This window comes from Vulpes lagopus, chromosome 3 (genome assembly GCF_018345385.1).
Source record: "Vulpes lagopus strain Blue_001 chromosome 3, ASM1834538v1, whole genome shotgun sequence".
NCBI classification, from domain to species: Eukaryota; Metazoa; Chordata; class Mammalia; order Carnivora; family Canidae; genus Vulpes; species Vulpes lagopus.
The window spans coordinates 69,560,121-69,584,700 of NC_054826.1; the positions used below are offsets into that span (position 1 = coordinate 69,560,121).

The 24,580-nt window shown below is 35.1% G+C and overlaps 1 protein-coding gene across 7 annotated transcripts in view; it reads left to right on the forward strand.

Moving 5' to 3' along the window:
- CTNNA3 (catenin alpha 3) overlaps positions 1-24,580 on the forward strand; it is a 1,730,823-nt gene that overhangs the window by 122,291 nt on the left and 1,583,952 nt on the right. For all 7 annotated transcript variants that reach the window (XM_041748054.1, XM_041748055.1, XM_041748056.1 and 4 more), the window contains exon 4: positions 20,522-20,688. In XM_041748054.1, the coding sequence (XP_041603988.1) occupies positions 20,522-20,688 (167 nt within the window). The remainder of the gene's footprint in view (positions 1-20,521; positions 20,689-24,580) is intronic.

Consider the following 24,580-nt stretch of genomic DNA (forward strand, 5'->3'; position numbering starts at 1 on the left):
GAGCCACCCAGGGTGCTCAAAATATGCTTTTATTGCTATAACTTTCCCTTTTAGAACTGCATCCATAAATGTTGCTGTATCCCATGAGTTTTGGTATATTGTGTTTACTTTATCATTTGTCTCAATATTTTTTTGATGTCTCTTTTGATTTCTTCTGTGATCCATTGGTTGTTCAGTAACATATAGTTTAACCTTGACATACTTGTGGATTTTCCACTTTTCTTTTTGTAATTTATTTCTATTTTTATATCATTGTGGTCAGAAAAGATGCTTTATATGATGAATCTTCTTAAGTTTTCAAGACTTGGTTTATGGCCTAACATATAATCTATCTTGGAGAATGTTTCAACTGTGCTTTAGAAGAATGTATATTCTGTTGCTTTTGGATGAAAAATTTTGTACATGTGTGTTAACTCCATCTAGTCTTACATGTAGTTTAAGTCCATTATTTTCTTACTGATTTTCTGCTTGGATGCTCCAGCCATTGTTGAAAGTGGGGAATTGAAGTTCCCTACTATTGTATTGCTGTCTATTTCTTCCTTTAGGTTTCTTAATATTTGTTTATACACTTAGGTGCCTTATGTTGGTGCATAAATATTTACAAATGCTATATCCTTTTATTGGAGTGACCTTTTATCATTACATAACAATCTTTGTTGTCTCATGTATTACTGTCTTTGTCTTAATATGTCTTTTGTTAAGACACAGCTACTTCTACTTTCTTTTGGTTTCCATTTGCATGGAATATTTTTTCCCACCCCTTCATTTTCAGTTTCTGTGTGCCCTTACATCTGAAGTGAGTCTCTTATAGGCAGCATATAGATGGGTCTTTTTTTTTGTAATCCATTCAGCCACTCTCTGTCTTTTGATCAGAGAATTTAGTCCATTTACACTTAAAGTAATTATTAATGAGTATAGACTTATTGCTATTTTGTTAATTATTTTCTGTTATTTGTTTCTGTAGTTCTTCTCTTCCATTCTTCTTCTCTTCCTCTCTTCATTTGTGATTTGATGATTTTCTGTTGTGGTATGCTAGGTTCCTTTATCTTTGGTGTATTTACTAAATTTACCAAAGTCCATGCTTCGTGGTTTCCAGGAGGATTACATAAAACATCTTGTATTTATAACAATCTATTTTAGGCTGATAACAGTGTAAGTTTAAATAAATTTTAAGTGTTATACACAATTATTCTCCTCCCACTATTTTTAATGTTATGATTTTACAATTTACATATTTTTGGCTTGTGCATCCATTAACAAGTTATTGTAGTTATAGTTATTTTACTACTTTTATATTTTAGCCTTTTAAACTAGATTGACAAGTGATTAACCTACCACCTTTACAATATTAGATTATTCTAAATTATTCTTTCTGGTGAAATTTATACTTTCATGTATTTTCCTGTTACTTTGTTTTAGCTTAAATAAGTTTCCCTAACATTTTCTTAAGGTCAGTTTAGTGTTAAACTTCTCCAGATTTTGCTTGTCTGGAAAACCTTTATCTCTCCTCAGTTCTGAAGGACTTTCACAGGCGGAGTATTTTTGTTTAGCACTTTTTTCTTTCAGCTCTTTGAATATATTGTGCAAATCCCTTCTGTCTTGCAAAGTTTCTGCTGAAAAAATTGGCTATAGGTCTTATTGGGATTCTCTTGTATGTAACCAGTTATTTTTCTTTTACTGCTTTTAATGATCTCACTTTGTCTTTAACTTTTTCAACTTAAGTACAGTAAAAAGTAATTTTATTGTGCTTGATTTATTGTGTTTCACAGATATTGTCTGTGTGTTTTTACAAATTGAAGGTTTGTGGCAACTCTGTATTGAGTAAGTTTACTGGTGCCATTTTTCTCATAGCGTTTTCTCACTTTATGTCTCTGTGTCACAGTTTGTTAGTCTTCACAATATTTCAAACCTTTTCATTATTATTATATTTGTTATAGTGATCTGTGATCAGTGATTATGACTTGCTGAAAGCTCAGATGATGGTTATATTTTTTAACAATAAAGCATTTTTAAATTAAAGTATGCACATTGTTTTTAGATATAATGTTATTGCACACTTACTAGACTACAGTATAGTGTAAACATAGCTTTTATACATACTTGGAAACCAAAAAATTCATTTAACTTTCTATATTGAGATACTTGCCTTCTTGTAGTTGTCTGGAACTGAACCTGAAGTATCTCTGAGATATATCTGTATAATGTGTTTTGATGTGAATTTGTCTTTTCTGAAACTGTTTGTATTTTCTGGATTTGGGTGTCTGTTTCTTTCCCCAGGTTAAGGAAGTTTTCAGCCATTATTTCTTCTAATAAACTATCTGGTCTTTTCTCTCTTTCTTCTCCTTCTGGGACCCCTATAATGTAAATATTTTTCATCAGATGGTGTTCCATAGGTCCTTTAAGCTATTTTCACTTTTTTTTTCTCTCTCCTCTGATTAGTTGAATTTTATTGCCTTTCTTCAAGCTCACTGATCCTTTCTTCCACTTCATTTAGTATGCTTTGAGCCCCTCTAATGAAATTTTCAATTCAATTATTATATTTTTCAGCACTGTGATTTCTGTTTGGTACTTTCTTATATTACGTTTTTTACCAAAATTCTCACTTTGTTCATGTATTGTTCTCTTGACCTTGGTGAGCATCTTTATAACCATGATTTTGAATACTTTATCAGGTAATTAACTTATTTCCTTTTCATTAAAGTCTTTTCCTGGAATTTAATCTTGTTTTTTTTTTTGTTTAGAACATATTTTTCTGTTTATTCATTTTCCTGGAGTCTTCCTTGGTTTCTGTGCAATAGATAAAATAACCACCTCTCTGAAGCTTGAAGGAGTAGTCTCATGTAATAAATGAATCTCATCATTCAGGGTGGTCTTAGCTCTAGGCTGTCTCCCACATCTTTGTGATTGTCCAAATAGCCTTCTTTCTTTTTGGTCACCAGGAAGATGGCACTTGTCAGTATTCCTCATCTCTGGAGAGGACTGTAATCAGCTTCCAGTTGTATATCAAGGTAGAAGCGGACCTTAAGGTTACAGTTTCCAAGGCATGCAAATAGGCCTTTTTCAGAGACGGACTGGGAATTGAGTGCTTCTGACTCTGCCTCTGTGCTCAGACCCAGGGGAATAGCTGTTTCCTTATTAGCTACAGTCGTGAGGGACCTACCAATGTAAGCCCCACTGGCAACCAGAGCCAGACAACCAAGGGGTTCATCCTCCAGATGGCAGTTGTGAGACCACAGACACTAGATGTATGTATACTCCTTCCAGGGGGATACCTGCAACTTGGAGTGGGGCTGAGGGAGACTGTGAAGATGGTGCCCATTGGCCTCCCAAGTCTATAGAGATGACTACATTTGGGTCCTAGACCTGTGTGAAATTAGAATCCTGACCCTAAAGCTATATAGCTGTAGATTTGAAGTGTCCATGGGAGGAGATAAATTCAGGATCCTACTATGTCACCATTTTGAACTGGAACCTAAAAGCAACTCATAGACACTTAAAATTGATTTTTAATGATTTATAAAATAATAGTGAAAGCTTTAGAAATTGTGCATATTGAGGATTATTATTTTATGTATTTTTTGAATGGGTGCCATGGAATTCTGTTTTATTACACTATATAGGAAATATATCTGAAAATGCTGACATTTAAAACCACTCATTTAAGTAGTTTGTTTTCCTACTTAGGGATACCTGGCAGATATCATGTATTAGTGATCATTGTATACTCTTTGTATACTGTATTGCTGAATGAATATTTGTTGTATAAATGAATGAGATCTTTGTAAGGATTAGGTATAGTTTTTTAGGAAAACATGATACTATTGTCACTCCCAATTTCAAAGCATGGTTATGAGATTTTTTAACCAGATATGAAAAAATTGAGGGTATAAATTATTGCTAATTCAACATAATAGAAGCCAAGCTTGCTAATACTTAGGGAGAAAATGAAATATTGGAAAAAATAATGGATAATTAACTTTAGTCTGACATATTAGTTATAAGATTTAGTTTTTCCCCTCAAGAGAATTAAATTGACATCAAAAATAATATTAAAGAAATGTTTATTGGTAGCATATTAGTTAATAGGGTGTTTGGAGATAAATGCAATAGATAGCAATTATGGGCAGCTCTTGCAGTCAGAGTTTGACCACTTAATTAAGTTGTAAATTCATACTATTACCTTTTTTTATTGTTCATTGTAAAATATGGATAGCTGCATGTTCTTGTCACTTTGTTTTACTATAAATAGCTTTGAATACATGATACTCATAATACTTGCATATAATGTTGTAGGAATTAAATATAGCACTCAGATATTTTATGTATTTTATTACCGTAAAATTATCATCAATTTAAAATATGACATGAAATTATTTTGTCAGTTTTTTGGCAACTTTTGAAAGTAATTCATTATTCTTTCAAAAGTTTGAAGTGAAAAAAAGTTTGAAGTATCTTCAATTAGTCCTATTTTAAAAGCTCCATTTATATTGAAATTTATCATATGCATAGTTTATAGATACATTATCTAAAATATTTTACATAAAAAACATTAATAAAATCTTTGTGTGGACTAGTGTGTTTTTATACATAAATGTATAATTAAAGTTTGCCTAAGGAAGATAGAAATTTAAGGTATTTCCAGTGTTTTACAATATAACACAATATTTGCATTAGGATACATTTGTTCTCATTATTGGAAGTTAAAAGTTCATTTTTGGGGGCACTTGGGTGGCTCAGTTGGTTAAGCATCTGCCTTTGGCTCAGGTCATGATCCTGGAGTCCTGGGATCAAGTCCCATGTCTGGCTTTCTGCTTGGTGGGGAAACTGTTCTCCCTCTGCTCATTCTCTCTTTCTTTCTTGCTCTCTCAAACAAATAAATAAGATCTTAAAAAAAAGAGAAGTCCATTTATTTTTCTACACATAGACATACCCTTTAAATATATTATTTTGTTTTTAAGTAAAAAAAAAAAAGACTTATTTATTTATTTATTTATGAGAGATGGAGAGAGAGACACACAGAGAGATAGGCAGAGGGAGTAGTAGGCTCCTTGCAGGGAGTTTGATGTGGGACTCGATCCTGGATCCCAGGATCATGCCCTGAGTGGAAGGCAGACGCTCAACTGCTGAGCCACCCAGGCGTCCCTAAATATTTTATCTTAATAGATAAAATATAAACATTTGCCAAATTCTAGTCATTGAGCCAACTCCCATTTTTAGTATAGGTCTGTTGATTGAGTCTCATACAATTCTTTTTTGTCTAAAACACACCCATATTACATTACTAAGATTTCCACTTTTGAGTCTGTATGGTAGAGAACTTAATGACAATTGAGAAGCTACCAAGCTGAAGAATCCATGTTGATATTTTATAATTTTCTCTTTCACTTTGCCCCAACTTTTACCATTTTTTTCCTTCTAGATTTAATTTGGTAATTTTTGCAAGTCATTTTTATTGAGTGTCTCCAGGCATTCAAGTTAATTTTTAAAGAAATAACAGATCTTTTCTTGTACTATTATTTGAGAAGTTTGTGTATTCATTAAAATTACATAATTACAACTGACATGAAATGGTTATGGAACAAACTGACAGTCTTTTTTTTTTTTTTTCTGACAGGCTCTTGGTATACTTCCAATTAGTGGGAGGAGAAAGCTCCAGTATACTTAAGATAATCCTTTAGTGTTGAGCAGGAGGGAATAAAAGGAGTTGATTAATCTAGAGAGATGGTTAAGAGAAGGTCTCATAAGAGAATTTCTACTATATCCCAACCATGATGTTAGGAGATGTTTCCTTCAATTTTATAGAAATGATACCCATCAAATTTTATATTTTATAAACATTTGTAATTTTATAGAATTCACCGTATCAAAATATTCCCCAGCTCATTTTGATTGTTCTAAGTGGTACAGAGCTCGGTGCAAGGTTGCCTTCGCCCTTCTACTTTAGTTAACTCAATATGCTATCCTATTGCCTTTAGCTCACCACAGCTATCCTCTTATATATGATTAATATCTCAAGGATAGAAATTTTGCTTTCTTTGAATTGCTTTGCTGGGGGGTACTAGGGTAATGCTTAGTCTAGGGCTAAGCATTGAGGTAAGGCTCTTCTCTGTACTCTATCCATTATCCCATAAGCTGTAAAGTTTTCCATTCTGGTGGTGGAAACAAGCACTGTTTCCAGCATGGTATGAGTGCCAAGTACTGTTACCTTAAATCCTTTTGGATGGCTCTTTTCCTGGCGTTGGGTAGTTTCTTCCCATGTATGTGTTGATCAGTATTCAGCTGAATACTCATGGGGGAGCTTCTGAAAATCTTTGGAGTTCTCTCTGTATATCTTTCTTCTTTCTCATTATCTGTTCTGTGTAGTTTAGCTGCCATCATCTCTGTGGACTCTTAGTTCCATCTCTTCAGTTCAAAGAGTTTGCCAGGCACTGTCTTAATTTTCCCTTCCTGCCTGTGGCCTCGAAAGTCTCTCAAGACAATAAGTAAGGGCTCTCAAAGGGCTCATGTTGCTTGTTTCCTATTTCTCAGAGATTGCTGTCCTTTATTGCCTGATGCCCAGTGCCTTCACAACTGTTTTTTAATATAGTTTGTCCATTTTCAGGTGGGAAAGAAAATCTGGTTTTGTTATCCTACTTTGGCTGGAACCAAATTCTAATTTGTAGTAAGGACTTAGAGTTTAGAGATAATGAAAAGGAAATAAAATACGGCCAATATTTTCAGTGGCCACTATATGCAGCTACATTCTGAGTCTGTAGGTCTTGCTGATGTCCTTGTAGCTGCTGTTGATATTCTTGTAGCTTTCAAGCTTGAGTTCACACAGCAGTGGCTAGCTTTTTGGCCTTTCCCTCTGTCATCATGAGGTTTTACTTTAACATACAAAATGTTTTTGCTCCTTGTAGTTAAATCTGTCAAACATTGTAAACAAGGTCTTTGCTTTTTTTTTTTTTTTAACGTCTGTGTAAGTTTAGGACCTAGTTGAAGTCACCTTCCTCTTTTCTCTGAAAAAAAAAAATCAATATTCTCCACAGTTAAATGCAAGCTCCCACTTTTTAGGAGTTTTTATTTTTTTATTTTTATTTTTTTAATTTTTATTTATTTATGATAGTCACAGAGAGAGAGAGAGAGGCAGAGACACAGGCAGAGGGAGAAGCAGGCTCCATGCACCGGGAGCCCGACGTGGGATTCGATCCCGGGTCTCCAGGATCGTGCCCTGGGCCAAAGGCAAGCGCCAAACCACTGCGCCACCCAGGGATCCCCTTTTTAGGAGTTTTTAAATTCAAATGGTTGTTTCCCAATTAAAAACAAATAAAACCAAACCCCTTGGGCCCAGTTTCAGCCTGGGAACTCCATTATACTGGAGTATGGTATTATATAGTGAATCAATTAATATACATTCCTGCATGTTACATGGTATGGTATATTAAAACACAGAAGGGTGGCCAGACACATATACTAGAAATCTTAATTGAATAATAAATAAAATGTTCATTATAAAAATTGGAGGAAATTTGATCTTTAGCCTTTGCTCCCTTTCATTTTGGTTGTTCCCCTTTTTCCTCTGGATGTTTTGCATATACAGTGTTTTCTTGGTTTTGGAGTTTATAATCAATACAATCACTTTTAGAAAGTGGAGTTGTACTCTTGAATTTGACAAAAGAACTTGCTATTTATTTTATTTTTTTAATTTTTATTTATGATAGTCACAGAGAGAGAGAGAGAGAGAGGCAGAGACACAGGCAGAGGGAGAAGCAGGCTCCATGCACCGGGATCCTGATGTGGGATTCGATCCCGGGTCTCCAGGATCACGCCCTGGGCCAAAGGCAAGCGCCAAACCACTGCGCCACCCAGGGATCCCAAGAACTTGCTATTTAAAAGAAGCATTCAACTATTTTTAATAAAGTGAAGAATATTTTGTAATGTGTCTATTTAGCCAATAACTTTTTTTATTTCTGGGGTTTATTTATGTGATCATATACATTGATTACATATCAGATTTGTGTATATTCAGAAGTTTTCACATATTACATGTATATGTACAAGATATACCTATATATATCTTTGTGGAGTATATATTTCAGAACATTATTCAAGTAGACATTTCATAACTAACTTTTTTGAAGGTTAAAAACCTGAACCTAGCTCTTGTGGTATTTTCAAGAGCATCAGTGGGTTGCTTTTATGGAGTAGGGTTTCTTGAAGAAAAAAATATAGTTCTTTATTTGAATGTGTTTTAATAGTGAAATTTCATATCCATTAAACTTCAGAGTAAAAGCATTGAAAGATTGGGAATGATATTTCAAAAGAACAGGCTACTCATGTGAAGACTTTATAAACACATGGATGCTAGTATTGTAGATACAAAGGAATTTGTTACACTTTTTTTCTATTAGGAAAATAGCCATTGTTTTCCTGACAGAAGACAATTTCACAGTGAACTAGCTAAATTATATAAATCAGCTATCTTTGACAATAAGTAGCTGGAACATGTTGCTCTTACCTTGAACATTTCTCCTTGTATCTTCTGACATATCAGCCAGACATAGGTCCTTCTCTGTGCCTCTTAGTACTTTGTACAGGTCTCTGCTTGAGCTCTGCATAGATTGTATCAGTGTTTATTGGCTCTCATTTGTGAAATTACTGGGCTGCAAAATTGCATTGTATTGATCTCTATATCTTGGATGCCTAGGATGGAGCTATGTTAAATAGGGAACAACATATATTTGTTAAAGGAGAATGGATAATGTTAATTCACATATTCATTCAGCAACACATATTCAATATATTGGATATATGCAATAGAGTAGAAACTATTCTAGACCCGGGAATACCAAGGCGACCAGGATCAATGCTGCTCTTACTCTGACTAGTCTTTTTTTCTTAATTTTTTCTTTCCAAGTTTTTATTAAATTCCAGTTAGCTAACGTACAATGTTAGTTTCGTGTATAGAATTTAGTGATTCATCACTTACACACAACACCCAGTGTTCTTTGCAAGTGCCCTCCTTTAAACCTATCATCTGTTTAACTCATCTACCCACCTACCTGCCCTCCAGTAATCCTCAGTTTGTTCTGTGTAGTTAAGTCTATTTTTTCAAGTGTCTGTTAGCCACTTGTATGTCTTCTTTGAAAAATGTCTGCTAATATGTTGTGCCCATTTCTTAACTGGATTATTTGTTTTTTGGATATTGATTTTGATGAGTTCTTTATAGATTCTGGATACTAACCCTTTATCAAAGATATCATTTGCGAATATCTTCTCCCATTCCATTGGTTGCCTTTTCGTTTTGTCAGCTGTTTCCTTTGCTGTGCAAAAGCTTTCTATCTTGATGAAATCCCAATAGTTCATTTTTGCTTTTGTTTCCCTTGCCTTTGGTAATGAGTATAAGACATTGCTGCAGCAGAGGTCAAAGAGGTTGCTGCTTGTGTTCTCTTCTAGGAATTTGATGGTTTCCTGTCTCACATTTAGGTCTTTCATCTATTTTGAGTTTATTTTTGTGTATGGTGTAAGAAAATGATCCAGTTTAATTCTTCTGCAGTTGCTGTCCAGTTTTCTTAACACCATTTGTTAAAGAGAGTTTTTTCCATTGGATATTCTTTCCTGCTTTGTCAAGGATTAGTTGACCATATAGTTGTGGGTTCATTTCTGAGTTTTCTTTTCTGTTCTGTTGATCTACGTGTCTGTTTTTTTTTTTTTCCCAGTACCATATTGTCTCAATGACTACAGCTTTGTAATATAGCTTGAAGTCTGGAATTGTGATGCCTCCAGATTGCTTTTCTTTTTCAAATTACTTTGGCTATTTGGGGTCTTTTCTGGTTTCACAAATTTTAAGATTGTTTGCTTTAGTTCTGTGAAAAATGCTGGTGTTGGTTCTGGTTTTGATAGGGGTTGCATTGAATGTGTAGATTGCTTTGGGTAGTATAGACATTTTAACAATATTTGTTCTTCCGATCCATGAGCATGGAATATTTTCTATTACTTTGTGTCTTCCTCAGTTTCTTTCAGTGTACCTGAAGTTACCTCTTTGGTTAGATTTATTCCAGGTATCTTATGGTTTTGGTGCAATTGTAAATGTGATCAATTCCTTGATTTCTCTTTCTGCTGCTTCGTTATTGGTGTATAGAAATGCAACAGACTTCTGTACATTGATTTTGTATTCTTTAACTTTGCTAAATTCATATATAAGTTCTACCAATTTTTTGGTGGGGTCTTTCGGATTTTCTACATGGAGTGTCATGTCATCTGTCAAGAGTGAAAGCTTGACTTCTTCCTTGCCAATTTAGGTGCCTTCTGTTATTTTTTCTGTTGTTGTCTGATTGCTGAGGCTAGGACTTCCAGTACTATGTTGAGCAACAGTGGTGACGGTGGACATCCCTGTCATGTTCCTGACTTTAGGGAAAAGCTCTCAGTTTCTCCCCATTGAGGAATGTATTAGTTGTGGTCTTTCATATATGGCCATTATGATGGTGAGTTATGTTCCTTCTTGAAAGGTTTTATCATGAATGGATGCTGTATTTTGTCAAATGGTTTTTCTACATCTATTGAGAGGCTCCTATGGTTCTTATTCTTTCTTTTATTAATGTGGTTCATCACATTGACTGATTTGTGAATATTGAACCACTCCTGCAGGCCCAGAATAAATCCCATTTAACTGTGGTGAATAATCCTTTTAAAGTATGTTGGATTCGGGGATCCCTGGGTGGCTCAGCGGTTTAGCGCCTGCCTTTGGCCCAGGGTGTGATCCGGGATTGAGTCCTACGTCAAGCATGGAGTCTGCTTCTCCCTCTGCCTGTGTCTCTGCCTTCTTTCTCTCTCTGTGTATGTCTCTCATGAATAAATAAGTAACCTGAAGTTAAAAAAAAGTATGTTGGATTCAATTTGCTAGTATTTTATTGAGAATTTTTGCTTCCATATTCATCTGGGATGTTGGTCTGTAATTCTATTTAGTGGGGTCTTTGAATTTAGAATCAAGGTAATGCTGGCCTCATAGGATGAATTTGGAAGTTTTCCTTCCATTTCTATTTTTTGGAATAGCTCCAAAAGAATAGGTATTGGTTCTTCTTCAGTGTTTTGTTGAATTCCCTTGGAAAACTATATGGCTCTAGACTTTTGCTTGTTGGCAGATTTCTAATTACTGATGCAATGTCTTTACTGGTTATAGGTCTGTTGAAATTTTCTGTTTCTTTTTGTTTCAGTGTTGGTAGTTTATGTTTCTAGGAATTTATCCATTTATTCCAGATTGCCTAATCTGTAGGCATGTTGTTGCTTATTGTTTTCCTCTTATAATTGTTTGTATTTCTGTGGTGTTGTGATCTTTCCTCTTTCATTCATGATTTCTTTCTTTCTTCTAAACTAATTGTATATACTTTTAAGATTTTATTTACTTATTCAGGAGAGACAAACAGAGAGATGCATAGACATAGGCAGAGGGAGAAGCAGGCTTCCTGTGGAGAGCCTGATGCGGGACTTGATCCTGGGACTCTGGGATCACACCCTAAGCCAAAGGTAGACACTCAACCCCTGAGCCATCCAGGCGTCCCTATTTTTTTATTTATTTTTAAAAAAGATTTTATTTATTTATTTGAGACAGAACACAAGGAGGGAGAGCAACAGGCAGAGGGAGAGGGAGAAACAAGCCCTCTGCTGAACAGGGATCCCATCATGGGGCTCCATCCCAGGACCCTAGGACCATGACCCTAGCCGAAGGCAGATGCTTAACTGACTGAGCCACCCAGGTGCTCCTCATTCATGATTTTATTTGAGTCCTTTCTCCTTTCTTTTTGATAATTCTGGCTCAGGGCTTATCAGTTTTGTTAATTCTTTCAAAGAATCAGTGCCTCATTTCATTGATCTATTCTGTGTTTTTTAAAAAAATTTCTATAGCATTTATTTTTGCTCCAATCTTATTTCCCTTCTTCTGCTGGTTTTAGGCTTTATTTGCTGTTCTTTTTCCAGATTCTTTAGGTATAAGGTTAAGTTGTGTGTTTGAGACTTTTCTTGCTTCTTGAGGTAGGCCTGTATTGCTATATACTTCCCTCTTAGAACTGCCTTTGCTGCATCCCAAAGGTTTTGGACTCTTGTGTTTTCATTTTCATTTACTTCCACATGTTTTTTATTTCTTCTTTAATTGCTTGGTTAAACCATTCATTCTTTAGTAGGATGTTCTTTAATCTCTATGTATTTGCAGTCTTTCAGATTTTTTTCTTGTGGTCGACTTCATATTTCATAGCATTGTGGCCTGAAAATATTAATGATATAGTATCCGCCTTTTTGTACTTGTTAAGGGCTGATTTGTGACCCAGTATAGGATGTATTCTGGAGAATGTTCCATATGCACTTGAAAATAATTTGTATTGTGCTGGTTTAGGATGAAATTCTCTGAATATATCTTTTAAGTCCATCTGGTCCAGTGTGCCATTCAAAGCCTTTGCATCTTTTTGGTCTTTTGCTTAGGGTATATGTCAATTGCTGTAAGTAAGGTGTTAAAATCCCCTACTACTATTATATTATTATCATGAGTTTCTTTTTTTTTTATTTATGATAGTTACAGAGAGAGAGAGAGGCAGAGACACAGGCAGAGGGAGAAGCAGGCTCCATGCACCGGGAGCCCGACATGGGATTCAATCCCGGGTCTCCAGGATCGCGCCCTGGGCCAAAGACAGGCGCCAAACCGCTGCGCCACCCAGGGATCCCTTATCATGAGTTTCTTTATGTTTGTTAGGTGCTCCCAAGTTGGGGCCCTAAATAAATATTTACAACTGTTAGATCTTCTTGTTGTATAAACCCCTTTATTATGATATACTGCCATTCTTCATCTCTTGTTACAGTCTTTGTTTTAAAATCTAGTTTGTATTATATAAGTATGGCTACTCTGGCTTTCTTTTGATGTTCATTAGCATGATAGATAAGTTCTCCACCCTTTCACTTTCAATCTGCAGATGTCTTTAGGTCTAAAATAAGTCTCTTATAAGTAGCATATTTATGAGTCTTGTTTTTTTTTTTTTTAAATCTATTCTAATAGCCTATGTCTTTTGATTGGAGCACTTAGTCCATTTACCTTCAGAATAATTATTGATAGATATGAATTTAGTGCTATTATGTTACTTGTAAAGTCACTGTTCTATAGCTCTGTTCCTTTCCAGTCTTTATTGCTTTTGTCTCTCCCACTCAAAGTGTATCCCTTAATATTTCTTGGAGAGCATGTTTAGTGTTCATAAATTCCTTTAGTTTTTGCTAGTCTTTGAACTCTTTATACTCTCTCTATTATTTTTTTAAAATGATTTTATTTATTAGAGGGAGAGAGAGAGAGAGAGAGAGAGAGAGATCGAGAGAGAGAGAGAGAGAATGAGCAGGGGAAGGGACAGAGGGAAAGGGACAAACAGACTGCTCACTGAGTGGGGAGCCTGATGTAGGGCTTGATCCTAGGACCCTGATATCATGACCTAAGCTGAAGTGAGATGCTTAACCCAACTGAGCCACCCAGGCACCCCTCTCTCCTTCTATTCTGAATGACAGCCTTGCTGGATATAGTGTTCTTGGTTCCATATTTTTTCCCATTTAGCATGTTGAATGTATCATGCTACTCTCTTCTGGCTGGTCGAATTTCTGTAGATAGGTCTGCTGCTAACCTTATGTGTACTCTTGTATGTTAAGGAATTTTGTCCCTAGCTGCTTTCTATCTTTTCTATCTATTCTCTTTCTATCTTTGTATTTTACAAGTTTCACTGTTAAATGTCTTGGTATTGACCTGTTTTTGTTGGTTTTGAGAGGAGTTCTTTTGCCTCTTGGACTTGAATGCCTGTTTCCTTCCCCAGATTAGGCAAGTTCTCAATTATAATTTGTTCAAATATACCTTCTGTCCCTTTTTCCTGCTCTTCTTCTGGGGCTCCTATGATATGGATATTATTGTGCTTTGTGGAATCACCTAGTTCCCTAAGTCTGTATTTGTGATCTAATAGTTTTCTTTCCTTCTTCTTTTCCCCTTCATTATTTTCTCTAATTTTATCTTCTGTATCACCTATTTATTCCTGTGCTTCTTCCATCCTCATTGTGATTATATCCAGTTATTTTTGCATCTCAGTTGTAGCACACTTTATTTTAGCCTCTTTTTTAAGTCTCATATCTCTGTAGCCAGGGTTTCTCTGGTGTCTCCTATGCTTCTTTTGAGCCCAACCAATATTCTTATGACTGTTGTTCTAATTTCTTGTTCAGATATATTACTTGTATCTATTTTGAGCAAATCCCTGGCTGTGATTTCTTCTTGATTTTTCTTTTGAGGAGAATTTCTCCATCTTGTCATTATGTCTAGGTTTCTGTCTTTTGTGTGTTATAAAAGCTTGTTATGTTTCCTGCTCCTGAGGGCTTTGCACATTAGGAAGTGTTTCTGTTGTGTGCTGTTTACATTCTGCTGTTGTGTTTTAGCTGCTCTTTCCCACAGGTCAGTCTCTGCAGAGTTTCTCTTTGCTTACAGTGGGGAGTGTTTGGACCTTTAACTATGTGTGCTTTTATTTATTTAAGATAAGCCCAATTTTTAAAAAAATTCTGATATAAGAAAAGAGAAAAGGAACAGAAAAGCAAGCAAACAAAATACTATAAGCTTGATTCCAAAGAAAAGAAAGAACGAAAAAAGAAAAGAAAAAGAAGCCTGATCCAAAAAATGAGAAAATGAAACAGTGAACAAAAAACTATAAGCCTGATTCCAAAGAAAAAAGAAAAGGGGTGCGGGAAGAAGAAAGCCTCTTCTATTTCCACAACAGAAGCTGATGCTTTGGAGCAGTCTATGCAGAAAGCCTCTGTAGGTCTTCTGAGGGAGATGCCCCTCCTGCACTGGCTCACAGTCAGACTTGCCCTAGTAAAGATGCCCCTGCTGGGCACAGGGGTGCAGGGTTTGATGTAAGCTACTCCAGCTTCCACTGGAGGCACTGTAATTCTCTCTCAAGTCTATGTGGGTAGGTGGAGGGAACACGGTGGAAGATGGCACCATCTTGTCCTGGGGAGGGAAACTCATGGCTGCCACTGTTCAGAAGGCCATATGAAAAGTGAACTACCTTCCTTCCTGTGTCCCAGGCTTTCATCAGATCTCTTCCCTCAACCTGTCTCTGCCCAGGACATGGGCACTCCTGGTACCACAGTTCTCCTTTATTTTATCTCTGGCTAGTGGCTGAGATTCAAAACTCCAAAACTTAGAGAACTTGGCAAAGCATGGACCTGCTCTCCTTCTGAGGAGAAGAGCCTCGCAGTGCTGTGCCTGGTGCTGTTCTGTCCCAGAAAAGCAGTCACATAACCGCCCAGGTGTGTTGAGTCTATGATGAAGCACAGTGAAAAGCTGCAACCAGGTTATCTGCCTTTTGTGCATACCTCTGTCTCCTGATGTTGAACGGCTGTACTACTGAGCAGACTTGGAGCAGCCTTGTCCTACGAGAGGCAATATACCCTCTTTCAAATGTACTCCAGGAAGGGAAACATTGTCTTCCAGTGTGACCCAAGGGATCACCACACCTTGGCATCTTGCACAAACCCTATATGCTGCTTGCTCCTGCTCTCTTCCTCTCTCCTTGACTTCTCTCTGCACAAAAGGATCCCTCCTCTCTGTGGTACTGCAGCTTTTCTCTTTTCCAATTCACGTCTCTGAACCTTGCATCTGCTACTTTCTCTTCCTCCAATTGTGCAGATTATTTTCTTAATCCTCAGATTGATTTCCTAGTTGTTCAAAATGATTTGATATTAACCTAGCTGTGTTCAAAGGATGAGGCAACCCTTAGGTCTCCTTACCTTTCTGCATCTTAACTCCTCCCCTCCACCACTTTGTTATCCATTCATCAGTCCATGGATGTTTGGGTTCTTTGCATAATTTAGCTATTGTTGTTAATGCTGCTATAAACATTGGGGTGCATGTATTCCTTCAAATTAGTATTTTTGTATCCTTTGAGTATATACCTAGTAGTGCAATTGTCGGATAATAGGGTAGTTCTATTTTTAATTTTTTGAGGAATCCTCATACTGTTTTTCAAATTGGTTGCATCAGTTTGCGTTCCCACAACAATGTAAGAGGATTCTACTTTTCCCACATCCTCACCAACATCTGTTCTTTTTAATTTTTTTAAGATTTTATTTATTCATGAGAGACAAAGAGAGAGAAGCAGGCTCCATGCAGAGAGACCAATGTGGGGCTTGATCTCGGGACTCCAGAATTGTACCCTGGACTGAAGGGAGCCGCTCAACTGCTGAGCCACCCAGGCATCCCTGTTATTTCTTGTATTGTTGATTTTAGCCATTCTGACTAATGAGAGCCACTCTCATTAGCGTTTTGATTTAGAGTCTTAAGAGGGAAGTACATAGCAATACAGGCCTATCTCAAGAAGCAAGAAAAGCACAAAACCCAAATAAATACAATCATGAATAAAAGAGGAGAGATCATAACCAATACCACAGAAATACAAACAATTATACAAGAATATTATGAGCAACTATATGCTAACAAATTGGGCAATCTGGAAGAGATTGATAAATTCCTAGAAACATATATATAAACTATCAATACTGAAACAGGAAGAAACAGAAAATTTCAATAGACTCATAACCAGTAAAGACATTGCATCAGTAATCAGAAATCTCCCAAAAAACAAAAGTCCAGAGCCAGATGGCTTTCCAGGGGCATTCTACCAAACATACAAAGCAGAGTTAATATGTATTCCTCTCAAACTGTTCCACAAAATAGAAATGGAAGGAAAACTTCCAAACTCATTCCACAAGGCCAGCATTACCTTGATTAAAAAACTAGATAAAGACCCCACTAAAAGGGAATATTACAGACCAATAACCCTGATAAACACAAAAGCAAAAATTCTCAATAAAATACTAACAAATCAAATCCAACAGTAATTAAAATTAAAAAGAATTGAAGGTAGGCATAAGCCTACTTGTGAAACACTATGCCTACCTTCTGGAAAAAGTAACCACTCTGGAAAACAGTATGGAGTTTCCTCAGAAAGTTAAAGATAGAACTACCATATGATCCAGCAATTGTACTACTAGGTATTTACTCAAAGGATATAAAAATACTGATTCAAAGGGGCACATGCACCTATTGTTTGTAGCAGGATTATCAACAACAACCAAATTATGGAAAGAGCCCAAATATCCATCGACTGATTGAAGGATAAAGGAGAGGTGGTACACACACACACACACACACACACACACACACTGGAATATTATTCAGCCATCAAAAAGAATGAAATCTTGCTATTTTCAATGATGTGGATAGAGTTAGATTATGGTAAGTGAAATGAGTCATTCAGAAAAAGAAAAATACTACATAATTTCACTCATATGTGGAATTTAAGACATAGATAAACATGGGAGAGAGGAAGAAAAAAGAATGGGAGACAAAACATAAGAGGCTATTAACTATAGAGAACAAATTGAGGGTTTCTGGAGAGGAGGTAAGCAAGGGAGGGGCTAAATGGGTGATGGATGTTAAGGAGAGCATATGTCGTGGTGAGTACTGGGTGTAATATGTAAGTGATAAATCACTAAATTATACTTTTGAAACCAATAGTACACTATATGTTAAGTATTAGAATTTAAAGAAAAACTTCAAAAAATAGAATTAAAGACAGACTTTGTTACAAGCCATTATAGTAAACCAAGATTTTTAGCTATAATAGGAAGCCTACAATCTTACTGTGAGACCTCCCTTAGTAATGGTGGATCTGAGGTTTCATTGAGGAAAGTGATATTTATGTTGGGACCAGAAGTTTGAGCTGAAGCTGAAAAAGGTAGAGAGTTTTGTACAGAAGGGAGGATAATGAGTCCAGTAATAGGAAGTTTACTTACAGCATCTTTGTTAATGTATCTCAGGAGTAACTGTTTTTCTCCCAACAGTGTTACTTGATTTTCTCTTCATATTACCTTAATGGAGACAAATGTTGTAATAGTTCTTTAATGTTTAAATGATCTTTTCCTGAGTATGACTCTTCAGCCAGTTGTTCAACATCCCATCATTTTTGGTCAAGAACACATAATTCTTTTTAATGTATATTTAGTTTTAGTATATGAAGTCAAAGATAATATTGTCTAAAGGCTGTCATAACTTTACAATTTAGAATCATGACAAGAAAAGATAATCTTTTTATGGGAATTCATCTGCTCTCTACATTTCTGAGGTCGCTTTAGTTTTTCAGTCTCCTTGCAGAAATTCTGAGTTGCAGAGAAATACATAAAAATCACCATTTCCTGGTCTTAAAAATTTACCAACTCTACTAAAAATTTCCTGAGAAAATAAGAGCTATTTGTTGAGTGCTTCCCAAGTCCAGATACTGTGTTAAATGCATATTAGGAATTATATCTCATTTAATCATCTCAGAAACACTGTGAGATAAGTAATATTTCTATCCTTTTCCTTTAGATGAGGATGCTGAAAGTATTCAAGCACTCAAGGTCTCAGAGCTAGAAGAGGCTAACAAGAATTTGACCTTAAAAGTGTCTGACTTAATAGTTCAAATTCCTAACTTCATATTGCTAAGAGAGCTAAAGGTGATAAACTACATGTTGAGACAATCTCAGATCCTCTTCACAGATTTTGTCCATTATTAACAATATTCTTTGTTATATTTAATAAAAATAATTCATTTCATTTTTATTATGCTGAAGTTCATGAATAAATAAAAACTAAAATATTAATGGAGTAAATAAGACAAGCCCTTTATTGTTGGTGAGATGGCTGTGTTTTGGAGAAGTTTTTGGCAATATATATATGAAAACAAAATTCATTTGTTTCTTGACTTAGCAGTTCTACTTTTAAGAATTTATCCTCCAGCTAATTTGTTCGTGCATGCAAGATATGTGCCATTCTTTGTGTACTGTTTGAAGTAGGAAAAAGTTGGAAATGATTTATGTATTTAATAGAGGCCTGGTAAAATAAGTTATAGTATATCAATAAAATGTAACTTTACTCAAGTATGAAAAAGAACAACTGCCTATCAAGTCTTTACTAAGCTCAAAGCTCTGTTCTTATTTAATTTTCATAAAAATAATAGGTACTGTTATTATTAGATCTATTTAGAGGAAATATAAGGTGTAAAGAAGTTAAGTGATTTGTTTGAGGTAGTAGGGCAGATACTGAAGCAGAACAGCTTCAGAACCTGTATTGTTATTACTATGCATCTTTTAATGTTTCCTGGTCACTTATATCCATCCCAATGTGAAAATAAAATAAATTGATAAATTAAAAGGCAAATTATAGAAAGTTTTTATAGTATGATAATATTTGTGAAAAGGATCTATACCTGTATCTTTTGTATGTTCCATTTATAACATAAAATGTCTGTTTTCCTATGAGAGAAAATCTTTCTTTATATATTAACATATATGAATATGTGAACATATTCATAAAAATAGATTTAAATATATACATAAATCCATATATACAAATTTATACATATAAATATACATATATACATATGCACACATAAAACATACATTCGTGGAAAAATTTCTGGGTGGATATACAAGAATTCAGTGAATATTTTTGGGTGACTCATATGGAGACTTCATAAAGAATTTTTTTCACTTTATACTCTTCAGTATGGAGAATTATTTAAAAGTAATGAGCACATATTGTTTTCATAATAAGTTTAAATTGAAAAACTTAAAAAGTAGTGGATATGATAATTCTTTAACAATTATGTTACTGGAGAGGGATAATGAAGAACTTTTTCATTTTATACCCTTCTGAACTGTGAACTTTTTTGTTTTTATTTATTGAGAGAGTGTGAGAGAGAGAGCACAAGTGGAGGGGAGGGGCAGAGGGAGAGAGCGAAGCAGACTCTTTGCTGAGCAGGGAGCCCGATATGGGGCTTGGTACCACGACCCTGGGACCATGACCTGAGCTGAAGGCAGATCCTTAACCATTGAACCTCACAGGTGCCCTTGAATTGTGAACTTTTATAAAATGAATGAGTACACATTTCTTTTGTCATGAAATGTATTTTCAATGAAAAAATCTTGAAAATTGTAGGTGTATTTCTCTAACAATTATGTACTATGAAATATAATTTTTATAACTAAGTTTAGAATAAATCTGCCTATGTTAAACTTTTATCAGAGAATTCCTGTATCAAAGGCTAGTTCTTTCTAACACTGACTTGGAAAGTAACTCAATGAAGATTTATTACTTTTATAAACAAGATTGTTTCCAATTGAAGTCTTAGTAATGAAATCTTTCACAGTAAATGAGATTCAGCAAATGCAGAACTTGACAGCAATTTTGCTAGATGTTGCTAGTCATTTGAGCATAGTTCTCTTGCAGGAAAATGGTATCATGCTTCCTAAACTCCAGAGCATTTATCAAAAACAAATGTTGATTTTAAACTCCATTGTTTATTAAGAGACAATGTTCTAGTGTAACTGACACTATTTTAATATTATGTTTAGTCATAGAATGTATTTGGAATTAGGTTTATAAATGCTTAACAGGTATAGCTGAAACTTAAAGTATATTATTTTGGATTGTGTTTTTCAGGTGAAGCTCTGAAAGTATCAGCTGAGAGATTTGCAGATGATCCCTGTTATCTTCCCAAAAGGGAAGCTGTGGTTCAAGCTGCCCGTGCCTTGTTGGCTGCAGTTACCAGACTCCTTATCCTCGCAGATATGATAGATGTCATGTGTCTCTTGCAGCACGTGTCAGCTGTAAGTAAAAGATGGCTAGTTTACCTTGGTGGTGTTCTCACTTCTATTTCTATTTTCTGAAACTGGCATCAATCCTAAAGTGCCATCCCAGCCTCGGCCTCATTTCTTAATGTCACCCAGCAGAAGCTGACTTGATTGGATTGTGCAACTCTTATATACTTCAAAAGAACAAAGCCAGAAGTTAGTCTTTTGTTTATTCATTTGTTTTATTTTTTAAAATTTAAAAATATAAAAATATTTTAAAGTTTTAATTTAAATCCCAGTTTACATATAGTGTAACATTAGTTTCAGGCATACAATTTAGTCATTCAACACTTACATACAGTACCTGGTGTTCATCACAAGTGCATTCCTTTTTTTTTTTTTTAAACAAATGTACTCCTTAATTCCCATCTCCATACACACCATCCCTCTGCTAACCATCAGTTTGCTTTCTTCAGTTAAGACTCTGTTTCTTGGTTTGCATCTCTTTTTTCCCCCTTTGTTGATTTGTTTTATTTCTTAAATTCCACATATGAGTGAAATCATATGGTATTTGTCTTTTTCTGATTGACATTTCATTTGGCATCATACCCTCTAGTTTTATCCATGTTGTTGCAAATGGCAAGATTTTATTCTTTTCTTTGGCTGACTAATATTCCATTGTATTTACAGACCAAATCTATATCCATTTATTAGTTGATGGACATTTTGGGCTTTTTCCATAATTTGGCTATTATTGATAATGCTGCTATAAATGTTGAGATGCATATATCCCTTTGAATTAGTATTGTATTCTTTGGGTAAATACCTAGTAGTGGGATTGCTGGATCATAGGGTGGTTCTATTTTTAACTTTTTGAGGAAGCTCCATACTGTTTCCAGAGTGGCTGTACCAGTTTGCATTCTCACCAACAGTGCAGGAGGGTTCCCTTTTTCTGCATCCTTGCCAAACCTGCTGTTTCTTGAGTTGTTGATTTTAGCCATTTTGACAGGTGGGAGGGGATAGCTTATTGCAGTTTTGATTTGTATTTCCCTGATGATGAGTGACATTGAACATCTTTTCATGTGTCTGTTGGCCATCTGTTGGTCTTTTTTTGGAAAAATATCTATTTATGTCTTCTGCCCATTTTTTAATTGGATTATTTGTTTTTTGACTGTTCAGTTTGATAAGCTCTTTATAGATTTTGGATACTAACCCTTTATCAGATATGTCATTTGCAAATATCTTCTCTTATTCTGTAGGTTGTCTTTTAGTTTGTTGATTGTTTCTTTCATTACACAGAAGGTTTTTCTCTTGGTGAAATCCCAATGGTTCATTTTTGATTTTGTACCCTTGCCTCTGGAGATACGTCTCGTAAGAAGTTGCGGTGGCCGAACACTGCCTGTGTTCTCTTCTAGGATTTTGATGGTTTCCTGTCTACATTTAGGTCTTTCATCCATTTTGAGTTTGTGTGTGTGTGTGTGTGTGTGTGTGTGTGTGTGTGTGTGTGTGTGGTGTAAGAAAGTGATCCGGTTTCATTATTCTGCAGTTGTCCAGTTTTCCCGATACCATTTGTTGAAGAGAGTTTTTTCCAATGAATATTCTTTCCTGCTTTGTCAAAGATTAGTTGACCATATAGTTGTTGGCCCATTTCTGTTTTTTTTTTAAAATCCTGTTCCACTGATCTGTGCAGGACATAATTGAAGATCAAAGCAAAACAAAGTACTATTTTTTATGGTTAGTATTTATTAACTTTTTATAATGTGGTAAGCACTATGCTAGATTATCTCCTGTAATTCAATCTTCAGCAACAGCCTTATGACAATGATTTTTATTTTGAAGATAGACTAGGGCATATTTATTTAAGAAATTCGCTCAAGGCATAGGGGAAAAAAAACCCTTTTTGGAACATAGTATTCCAAGGGTTAGGATGGCCTTAACTATAAATACCTTTCAGAAATGTTTAGACAATTTAAGAGCCTATAACAGGTTGTTAAATAATTTAACTATGTCAGGAGGAGGGGTGAAAGGAGTGTTCTAAACTCCAGTCTCTCCCACATTTATTGGTAACTCAGCTTAGGCTACATCATTTATGACACTTATCAGTGTATGTAGTACAGCAATGATTCCTTATCAAGAAAAAGGGAAAACCTTTTGTGGTAAATTGTGATAGTGTTTCATTATTTCATCCTCATGAAAAATTTATATTTAAATTATATCATTAACTCAATTCTTTTGACAAAAATGGACAAACTAAATTTTTATTTATATTATCAAGATTAGGATTATTTGGGTCAACATTCCCCCCACCACAGAGTATTCTGCAGAGCTTGTATTATAAACGTACAACATGAAAAAAAGGATTTTTTTAATGGTAAATGCTGCATATAGAAATTCTCTGAATATTTTTGATGCACATAAGCACATTAAAGTTGGTGAGAAATATTGATGTAACGAAATGCATTTAATTTTGCTTAATTCAGAGTTTCCCCAATTTTTTAACCTTAGGACTCTCTTATTTTTTTTAAAGATTTTATTTATTCATCATAGACATAGAGAAAGAGAGAGAGGCAGAGACACAGGCAGAGGGAGAAGCAGGCTCCATGCCAGGAGCCCGATGTGGGACTCGATCCCAGGACTCCAGGATCAGGCCCCGGGCCAAAGGCAGGCGCTAAACTGCCAAGCCACCCAGGGATCCCAGGACTCTTTTATAATATGTTAATCCTGGAGCTTTCTCAGACCATACTTTGGGAATTAGTGATTTAGAATATTTCTTTTTCCTTTCTTTCTTTTTTTTTAAAAGTAGGTTTAACATCCAGTGCAGGGCCTGAACCTGAGATCAACACCTGAGTTGAGATCAAGAGTCAGATGTTTAACCAACTAAGCCACCCAGGCAGCCCAAAGCATATTTATAATAGTATTTATGGTTATATTAAATTTCCATTTGAATTAAAAATTATAGAGGAGAAAGGTGAGTGCCCTTATAGTCTATCTTATTGATGTAGATTAGACTCTTTCCTACAGTGCAATGTACAATACATAACTGTCTAACAGTAATAACAGTCTCAGTTCTAAGAGATGATGAACCTGACTTTGGACAGTTCTAATTGTTAGAGATATTTTTCTCTAGCTTAAACAGAGCTTAAAGATGTCTTTCTGCTATTTCTATTTACTGCTTCTAGTTTTGCTTTCTTGAGCAACATAGAACCAAAGTAATAAGAACAGACATTTTTCAAATAACTGATGTTTATCCTTAGGACTTATGTCTTCTCTTACCTAGGCTAAAAATTTCTTGACCCTGGAATATTCCTAATATGACAGTTTTAGACTATTCTGAATACTTTTGAATTTCCATATCTTGTATGATTTTCAGCTTCCTGCTGAAATTTTCAATTTTGATATTGAGGTACTTAAAACATGGTAAATACATTTATTTTAGTTAAAATTTAGAAATTTTAGTGTCTGGACTCACTGGTTTTTTGCTAATAGTGTCTTGTCTTTTCATGTGAATGGCTATTTTTGTGTCCTAAACGTTACCTTTTCTGGAACTCATATCAATAAATTCCTTTCTGTTTTGTTAGCTCTTAGATGTTTTTAAGACAAAATATTTTACATTTCATCAATCATAGTTTTCTTAAGCAAGAGGATTGGACTAAATTATTAATTTGCCAATATAAGAAAGAGCAGTCCCTAAACTTGTCTAGGTAAATCCTTTTCTATTCATATTCTGGATTATAGGTAATTCCCATAAAATATTGAAATCAAAACATCATGAAATATAAACAAAATCTCTGATGTGTACATTCCATAATATACTCAATTACCTGTTTGATTTAATGTCTAACATTATCTTACCTTATTGTGATAGCCTTGTCATGCTGTTTGTTCATACTGATTTTGTGAGCAGTTAAAACCTCCAAGTCTCTAACTC